Source organism: Saimiri boliviensis, chromosome 2, assembly GCF_048565385.1.
Source record: "Saimiri boliviensis isolate mSaiBol1 chromosome 2, mSaiBol1.pri, whole genome shotgun sequence".
Lineage (NCBI taxonomy): Eukaryota > Metazoa > Chordata > Mammalia > Primates > Cebidae > Saimiri > Saimiri boliviensis.
This window is the reverse complement of record NC_133450.1, coordinates 13,558,834-13,568,163: the sequence shown is the minus strand read 5'-3', so window position 1 is coordinate 13,568,163 and position 9,330 is coordinate 13,558,834. Positions and strand designations below refer to the sequence as shown.

Sequence of the window (9,330 nt, the reverse complement as noted above, 5' to 3'; positions counted from 1 at the left end):
AATTCCTAGAACCTGTGAATCTGTTACCTGGACTTTACAGGTATGATGTTTTGGTTTTTTGGGGTTTTTTTTTTTTTTTTTTTGGCAGAGTCTCTCTCTGTCGCCCAGGCTAGAGTACAGTGGTATGATCTCAGCTCATTGCAACTCTACCTCACTGTAACCTCTGCAATTCCCCTGCCTCAGCCTCACAAGTAGCTGGGATTATAGGCACATGCCACAATGCCTGGCTAATCTTTGTGATTTTAGTAGAGACAGGGTTTCACCCTGTTGGCCAGGCTGGTCTTGAACACCTGACCACAAGTGATCCACTCTCTTCGGCCTCCCAAAGTGTCGGGATTACAGGCATGAGCCACCACGCCCAGCTGTGATGAAGGATCTTGAGGTGGGAGATTATCCTGGATTATCTGGGTGGGCCCAATGGAATAATGAGGGTTCTTTTAAGAAGGAGGCAGAAAGTCAACCAGACAGAGGGCCGGTGCACATTTCCCCAGGAAGGGAACATCGGGCCTTGAGCTCTCAGCCCGATGGGCTAGGAGACATCTCTCCTGTCGGAGTCCAAAGGCTGCTCCACTGGGCCTCTGGAACATGGTGGGAACCCAGAAGGGGAGACAAAGGCTCAGGGGACAGGGGAGAGACAAGAACCAGGGCAGGGCTCGATTCGTTCTGCTTACATGGGCCAGGCCTTGGTTTGCTCCTGGAACCGGGACCCTGCCATCCTCCTGGCCTCCTCTCTGGGGTCCTCTTGTCCAGACGATGCTTGAGTGTGTCAGCTGCTGCTGTTTCAAGGAGCCACCAAGGCAGCCACCTGATCCTTAGTATTAACTATAAGGATTGTCCTCCCAGGTGGCACTCCCAGAATCCTCTGCGCCAGCCACCTTCTTTAACCCTGCTGACCTGAGAAACAGTGGTTCTCCCAGGGCTTCTGAGTTTGATGATAAATGCTGGAGATGTGCTCATTGAAACAGTGATGAGGAGGATGATCATGGTAAAAGTAACGATGATGGAAATGAGGCAGAGTATAAATATGTATAAATAAAGGCCGGGCGAGGTGGCTCACACCTGTGATCCCAGTACTTTGGGAGGCCGAGGTAGGCGGATCATGAGGTCGGGAGTTCAAGACTAGCCTGGCCAACTTGGCAAAAACCCGTCTCTACTAAACATGCAAAAAAAGTTAGTCGGATGTGGTGGCATGCTGTAATCCCAGCTACTCAGGAGGCTGAGGCAGGATAATCACTTGAATCTGGGAGGTGGAGGTTGCAGTGAGTCAAGATCGTGCCACTACACTCCAGCCTGGGCGACAGAGCAAGACTCCGTCTCAAAAAAAAAAAAAAGTATAAATAAATAGCTACTAGATACTGTGGCAGAATCTTCTGCACACTATCCTGCTTAGTCATCATAGTTGGAAAGTTTCAGTATCTGTATTTTATGGATGACCCTGAGGCACAGAGAGGCTGTGTGATATTCAAAAGGTCACACAGCTGGTTAGTCCTAAGGCTGCAGTTTCAGTCCACATCTGACTTTAGAGTCCATGCGCCTAACTACCACACTACTGTACCTCCTAAAAAATATTTTAAATAAATAATTTGCCCACTGATGTCTTTTGTTGGGAGACAGAATCCCGCTATGGAGTGCTGTGGCGCCATTGTGGCTTGCTGTAACCTCAAACTCATGGGCTCAAGCAATCTTCCTACCTCTAACGTCTAAATTTTTTTTTTTTTTTTTTTTTTTTTTTTTGAGATGGAGTCTTGTTCTGTCACCAGGCTGGAGTGCAATGGCGAAATCTTGGCTCACTGCAACTTTTGCCTCCTTCAAGCGATTCTTCTGCCTCAGTCTCCTGAGTAGCTGGGACTACATGCCACCACACCCAGCTAATTTTTGTACTTTTAGTAGAGATGGGGTTTCACCATGTTGGCCAGGATGGTCTCAATCTCTTGACCTCGTGATCCGCCCACCTCGGCCTCCCAAACTGCTGGACTTACAGGCGTGAGCCACTGTGCCTGGCCGTTTTTGTTTTGTTTTGTTTTGTTTTGTTTGAGATGGGATCTCATATTGTTACGGCCCAGGCTGGAGTGTGTGGTGGCATGATCTCGACTCACTGCAGCCTTAACCTTCCAGGCTCAGGTGATCTTCCCACTTCAGTCTTCCAAGTAGCTGGGACTACATGCACACACCACCATAGCTGGCTTTTTTTGTTTTTGTTTTTGTTTTTGTTTTGGAGACAGGGTCTCACTCTGTCACCCAGGGTGGAGTGCAATTGTGTGATCTCAGCTCACTGCAACCTCTGCCTGCCGGGTTCAAGCAATTCTCCTGCCTCAGCCTTCCGAGTAGCTGGGATAAGAGGCCCCCACCACCTCACCCAGCTAATTTTTTTTTTTTTTTTTTTTTTTTTTTTTAGTAGAGAAGGGGTTTCACCATGTTGGCCAGACTGGTCTCAAACTCCTGACCTCAGGTGACCCACTTGCCTTGGCTTCCCCAGTTTTTTTTTTTTTTTTTTTTTTTTTTTAATAGATAGGGTCTTGCTTTGTTGTCTAGGCTGGAATGCAGTGGAACAATTTTAGCTCACTGCAACCTTTGCCTCCTGGATTCAAGTGATCCTCCCATCTCAGCCTCCCAGGTAGCTGGGATTACAGGCGTCCACCACCACACCTGGTCAATTTTTCTATTTTTAGTAGAGATGGGGTTTTGCCCTGTTGGCCAGGCTGGTTTTAAACTCCTGGTCTCAAGTGATCTGCCCATCTCGGCCTCCCAAAGTTCTGGGATTACAGGTGTGAGCCACCACACCTGGCCAGATGTCACATTTTAAATCAAGCAATAGTTTGCTAGGGATGGACAGGTTCTGGGCATGTGGGAGAAGGAAAGGAATAATGGGCCTGTCAACTGGTGGGCTGACCTGCTCCCAGAGGTGCAGGGGACTAATCTAGGGGACTTAGGAAAGTGGTGGACCAAGGCCAGGTTACCTTAATCAGAACATAAATAGCTTTGGGCCTAACATTGCTTCTTAGAAATGGAACCTTAATTTTACTATCTCTTTCCACTATAGTTTTATTTTTGGCAAGACCTATGTCCAACTTTACATCTTGCCCATTTTCTCAAATAGTTTTGCACTGCCTGCAAGTTATTCAAGACAATGCAAAGAATGTTTTTACTGTGATTTCAAGTTGGCAGGGATTGGGACTTAGTGGAAAGCACCGAGGGGCTACTGGGCCTCAGGAGACCCGGTCCTAGTTCCCAGCTTGTTTCGTGCAGGCCTGCAGAAGTCCCCATTACCTGTTCAGATGAGGTATGTGGGGTTGAAGCCCTGAGAAATGTGGAAGTTGTTCATTTTTTTACGGGCCTGTGTTCCAGGTCCAGCCCTGTTCTCAGGGTAGAAGAGGGTGAGATGTTTTGATTCTGCAGTAATTGTTGCAGGCCTTTGTGCAGGCCCGGCTGGGAAGGGCAGAGGCACCAGCGTCTCGGCCTTTGCCTCTGCTTGCCTGAGTTATGGGCTGCTCCAGCAATTGGTCCCCTTGCTCCTTGGGGACTTCTAAAGGATAGGCCTTGGGTGATCGGAAGCAACTCCGTGGCAACCTCCGCACCCCACAAATGAGGGAAGACTGGCACAGGATCACAGATTGTCGGAGCAGAAGGGGACTCAGACTGGCTGAAAGTCACACACACTGGCCATAGGCCCGTTATATAATAAATAATCTCAGAGATCTTTTTTTTTTTTTTTTGAGACAGAGTTTTGCTTTTGTTGCCCAGGCTGGAGTGCAGTGGCATGATCTTGGCTCACTGCAACCTCCACCTCCCTGGGGTCAAATGATTCTCCTGCCTCAGCCTCCCAACTAGCTGGGATTATAGGCATGTGCCGCCATGTCTGGCTAATTTTGTATTTTTAGTAGAGATGGGGTTTCTCCATGTTGGTCAGGCTGGTCTTGAACTCCTGACCTCAGGTGTTTCCCGCAACCTCAGCCTCTTAAAGTGCTGGGATTACAGATGTGAGCCACCACACCCGGCCAGAGATCTTCTTACATAAACAAAACAGATTCCTGGGGCTGCCAGGCTGGGCTTCGGGGATGAGGCCTGGGACTCCTGAAGAAACACCCCAAGGATTCTTTTTTGTTTTTTTTGTTTTTTTTTGTTTTTTCTTGAGACGGAGTTTCACTCTTGTTACCCAGGCTGGAGTGCAATGGCGCGATCTCGGCTCACCGCAACCTCCGCCTCCTGGGTTCAGGCAATTCTCCCGCCTCAGCCTCCTGAGTAGCTGGGATTACAGGCACGCGCCACCCTGCCCAGCTAATTTTTTGTATTTTTAGTAGAGACGGGGTTTCACCATGTTGACCAGGATGGTCTCGATCTCTTGACCTCGTGATCCACCCGCCTCGGCCTCCCAAAGTGCTGGGATTACAGGCTTGAGCCACCGTGCCCGGCGTACCCCAAGGATTCTTAGGGATAGCAGCCAGGTGTGGAAGCTTTTGACCTGGTCAAATCTCTCTACTTTTCCTAGGGAAACTGAGGCCCAACAAGGCCTTGACCCAGACATCAACAGCCCTAAAATCAGAAATTAGATCTTCTGACCTACAGTCTGATGTTCTTTCCACACCAAGATCAGGCGCCTACAGGACTCAAAAAAGCTGCCCATTATTTATTTGTTTTAATTTCCTCAAAATCAAGGTTACTCATGCATGCAGTGTAAAGAGTCAAATCAAGTAGTTTTACAGGCGTGCATGAAGAACGCAGCTCCCCGTCAGGGTCTCCCGTCTGCCTCTCCGCAGAGGCAACCATTTCAACCCTTTCAGCAGATTCTTTTGCTGTTCAGTCACCCTTGTCATCATTTGTGTTTTTACAATAAGCATGCATCACTTTGTTACTCTTATCTTAGTTTTAATAACACAGTTAGGATGGGTCACCAGCTCGGACCCCGGGCCTGGATGCCCAGGCATCATGGAGTGCCCCCGTAGTCACTGGGCACAGGCCACCAGTTCCTCCAGGGCTTGCTCTCGGCGGTTGCCATGGACCAGCAGCACCTCCTTGATCCGGTCCTGCTGGAAGCCCATGTCGCTGAACTGCTCCCAGAGGCGCAGGAACTCCCCTGCCTGCGGAAGAGGAGACGGAGGTGCCGGGGGCTCTGCTAGGCCTGGCCTCAGCCCTGGGGAGCCCCAGCTCCAGTGCCTGCTGCACCCAGTCTCAAAAACCTGTGGCGCCTCCTAGCCACGTGAGCCTGATCCTGGGCCACACCTGCCACTTTCCTGTACCACTGGGGGAGGTAGGCTCCAACCTCCCTTCCTCTGCCAAGGAAAGAAGGCTCCAGCCTGGCCCCAGGCTCTGCCCTGACTCTCCTCCCATTCCTCCCACTCACTCTCAACTTTCTGCTGGGGCAGGAGGAGGAAGACAGCACACTGGCACCGGGAGCACGAACAGCCCACGGTCCTGCCCATGTCCTGAACACTGCGGAGGTCTCGCAGCACAGCCTGCACCTTTCTTCCCCCCCCCACCCTGACCCGGGGGCTTGACACTTCCCCACTTCTCCTCCCTCTCTCCTTCTTGGGGTCTCACCCAACCCTCTGTCCCCTTCAGCCTCTGTGAACAGCTGCTCTGCCATGGGGCACTCAGAAGTGACTACTGGGGCTGGGTGTGGTGGCTCACGCCTATAATCCCAACACTTTGGAAAGCTGAGGTGGGTGGATCACTTGAGGTCAGGAGTTCGAGATGAGCCTAGCCAGCATGGTGAAACCCCATCTCCAGTAAATTCAAAAAAACAATTAGCCGAGCATGGTGGCGGGCACCTGTAATCCCAGCTCCTTGGGAGGCCAAGGCGGGAGAATCACTTGAACCCGGGAGGCAGAGGTTGCAGCGAGCCAAGATCACACCCCTGCACTCCAGCCTGGGCGACAGAGCGAGACTCAGCCTCAAAAAACAAGAAGTGACTATTGGGCCTACAGCTGCTTGCACTCAGGGTAGGCACACTCCCCAAGCAGGGAGCTCATGCATCTCTGTACGGCCCATGGCTCCTATCTTGGTGTGTGACAAAAAGTGGACACTCAGTCACAGTGGCTGCACTGATTCAGCCTAATAAAGCAAAGCCCCCGCTGCTCTTTGCCCCCTGCCTCTCTCCCATCTCTTCCTTTCCTCCCTCTGTGCCTCTCGCCTTTGCCCCTGCTGCAGTGCCCTGGGCCGGCTCCTCCCAGGGCTGAGGAGGCAGGCGGTCTTCCTGACGGACCCACAGGCTGGCTCTGAGGACTCATGCGCCCCTGCACACTGCGTTCCTGGGTCCCTCTCACACTCCCTTCCATCCCCTGGGGCCCTGGCAGGACGCCCTGCTGACCTGGCTCTCGGAGAACTGGAACATCTCCATGGCCTCGTCCACCAGGCCTTCCTCATAGCCCTGGCGTAGCAGGCGGTCACAGGCGCTGAGGTAGCTGAGAAACTGGGCCGGAAGTGAACAGAGAGGGAGGGTGAGCAGAGGGGCAGGGGCAGCAGATGGGGCAGGGAGGCACTCCAATGGCCTGAGCTGAGTGCCAGGAGACTGGGCAAGCCACCACACGCAGTGTGGCCCACAGAAGGGGGATAGAGGCTTCCTCTGAGGACCTGGGGCCAAACAGTGGGTCTTCACCAACTGTCCCAAGCTGGGGGCAGGACTCCAGGCAAAGGAATGCCAGGGTGGGCTAGAACCTAGGTGTTCATAGAACCTAGATGGGGAGCAAGACAGGCTTCACACACAGGCATCCCACCTACCACCCAACGCAATTCAACATTCGTTGAATTCAAGCACCACCCCCCTCCCCGGAGCACCCACTCACGTGAAGATGCTCATCCGTCCACACCTGTGCACTCCTAACCTGCCCCCAGCTGCATCTCTCTCATCCAGGACACCTGAGCCACTACTGTTCAACTCCTGAGCCAGTGCTGGAGAAGGGGAGTCAGGGAGGCGCAGAGGATGATTCCACAGGTCGGAAAAACTGTTCCAGTCACTCCACGCTTAAGTCATCAGGGGCCCAGGATAAAATGCTGCCTCCTTACCAGGCAGGGCTCAAAGGCCTGCTCCCTGTCTGTGGCCTCGGCTCCTCCCTCACCCTCCAGGCCTCTGCATATGCAGCTTCCTCAGCCAAGGCCGGCCTCCTTCCCCGTCCCTGGGAAGCCTCCTGCCCACTCTGTCCTCTTGCCCTCAGCACCCTGTGCTTCCCTGTTACAGCACATGTAAGTTTGTAATTGCTTCACTAAATCTTTCTCATCCACTAACTTTTCGCTCCACGACGGAGGGGCTGTGTCAGTCTCGTTCACCACGGTGTCCCCAGCACCCAGCATGGGGGACGAAGGAGCTCAATCATGTATGCTGTGTTTGTAAAATGAATGAAGACCTGCCTACAAGGAACTCATGGCTTAGTGGGGGAGATAAACCAGACACAGGACCACATCCGTGCCAGGCAAATCAAAGCAGGATTTATAAGGTGTAGGTGCCAAATGAAGGCTCCAGACCACAGGAATTACGAGTATACGTGAAGGGATGAGTGGGGTTTCTGTAGATCTTCAGAGCTGAGATGAAAGTACAGATGATCTAGACTAACAGTTTTCTAATTGTTTTTAGCTCCTGAAGTGTTTGCCTTAGCACAAGGAGGCTTCGGCAATAACAGGCTAAGATCAGAGCTGCTTTGGGAGAACCAGGGCCAGCGGGATGGAGGCCCAGAGTCGCTGCTCCTTCCCAAGGTACTGCCCAGTACAGCGAGACCTGCTCTGAGCACGTTTTGAAAACCACACACCCATGCCCTCCTTTCACAGTTGAAGAAACTGAGGTTCAGGCAAGGCGGGTGCCCTGCCCAGGATCCCAGGACTGGGGCCCCAATTACACAACCTCTCTTTTTTTTTTTTTTTTTTTTGAGACGGAGTTTCGCTCTTGTTGCCCAGGCTGGAGTGCAATGGCGCGATCTCGGCTCACCGCAACCTCCGCCTTCTGGGTTCAAGCAATTCTCCTGCCTCAGCCTCCTGAGGCACGCGCCACCATGCCCAGCTAATTTTTGTATTTTTACTAGAGACGGGGTTTCACCATGTTGACCAGGATGGTCTCGATCTCTCGACCTCGTGATCCACCCGCCTCGGCCTCCCAAAGTGCTGGGATTACAGAATTGAGCCACCGCACCCGGCCACACAACCTCTCTTAATGCCTCGTCCATCAGAGGAATCAGCTGCTAGAGGAGGGGCTTTGAGCTGTCTTGGGGGAGGGCAGGGTTTCTAAAGGTGAAATCTTCACCTTCAGAAAAAGGGCAGGCAAGGACAAAGGGTGGACACTGCCTCCACCTTCTGATTCATCCACAGCAATGGTTAGTCTCTGTGCTTACTGCAAACATATTGGGAACTTGAAAAACGACTGATGTCTGGGCCTCACCTTCAGAGGTTCCATATAATTGGTCTGGGGTGTAGCCTGAGCATTGGGTTGTTTTTTGCTATGGCTCTCCAGGTGATTTTTTTTAAAAGACAGAGTCTCACTCTGTTGCCAGGCACCAGGCTGGAGTGCAGTGGTACGATCTTGGCTCACTGCAACTTCCGCCTCCCAGGTTCAAGCAATTCTCCTGCCTCAGCCTCCCAAGTAGCTGGGACTACAGATGCATGCCACCAAACTCAGCTAATTTTTGGTATTTTTTAGTAGAGATGAGGTTTCACCATGTTGGCCAGGATGGTCCCAAAGTGCTGGGATTACAGGTGTGAGCCACCACGCCCAGCCCCTCCAGGTGATTCTAATGCGCACCCAAGACTAAGAATCACTGAATGGGGACAGCTGACCTTGATCCATACCATGCCACAGTGAGTATCAGAACCATCAGCAAATTTTTAAAAATTAAAGGCCCCTGGGTCCACCCCAGATCCCCTGACTGTGACCCTTCAGGATAAGCCCTGAGAGTCTGCCTTTGCAAAGGTTCTGCTGTTTGGTCATCTTTTGGGCCTGTGGAACTGTAGAAGCTACTAGGCTTGCCTCAGGCCCCCAGGTGGGTGAGGATGTCAACTTCAGGCCACAGGACGGGGCCCCCAGAAGTCACTGGTTCCAAACACGTATTCCCCCTCCACCCTGTGAACTGGGAAACTGAGGCATTTGAAGAGGGAGCCTGGCCTGTGGACCCTCACACATGGTACCCATGCCTGTTCTGCAGGCAGGGAGTAGGCACGTGAAGCCTTGTGGAGGGAAAGGAGTGAAAGCACAATTTCTTTTGTATCTCTTCTTCTCTCCCTGGCTGTTTTAGCTGCTCTGTCTCCATCACCTGACGCCCTTCCTCCTGGGCCATCTGTCATTTATCTTGGCCAAAAAGGATGTACTGCAGTACATGGCTTTCAATGGGAGAAGGAATCTGAACCCAAAGGGCT

At 52.1% G+C, this 9,330-nt stretch overlaps 1 protein-coding gene across 2 annotated transcripts in view; it reads right to left on the bottom strand.

Moving 5' to 3' along the window:
- Positions 1-3,776: 3,776 nt before the first annotated feature.
- The window catches only part of UBAP1L (ubiquitin associated protein 1 like), a 32,751-nt gene continuing 27,197 nt past the window's right edge, over positions 3,777-9,330 (bottom strand). For both annotated transcript variants that reach the window (XM_074392806.1, XM_039468883.2), the window contains 2 exons: positions 6,305-6,406; positions 3,777-5,075 (listed from right to left, as the gene is read on the bottom strand). In XM_074392806.1, the coding sequence (XP_074248907.1) occupies positions 4,941-5,075; positions 6,305-6,406 (237 nt within the window). In that variant the 3' untranslated portion in view covers positions 3,777-4,940. The remainder of the gene's footprint in view (positions 5,076-6,304; positions 6,407-9,330) is intronic.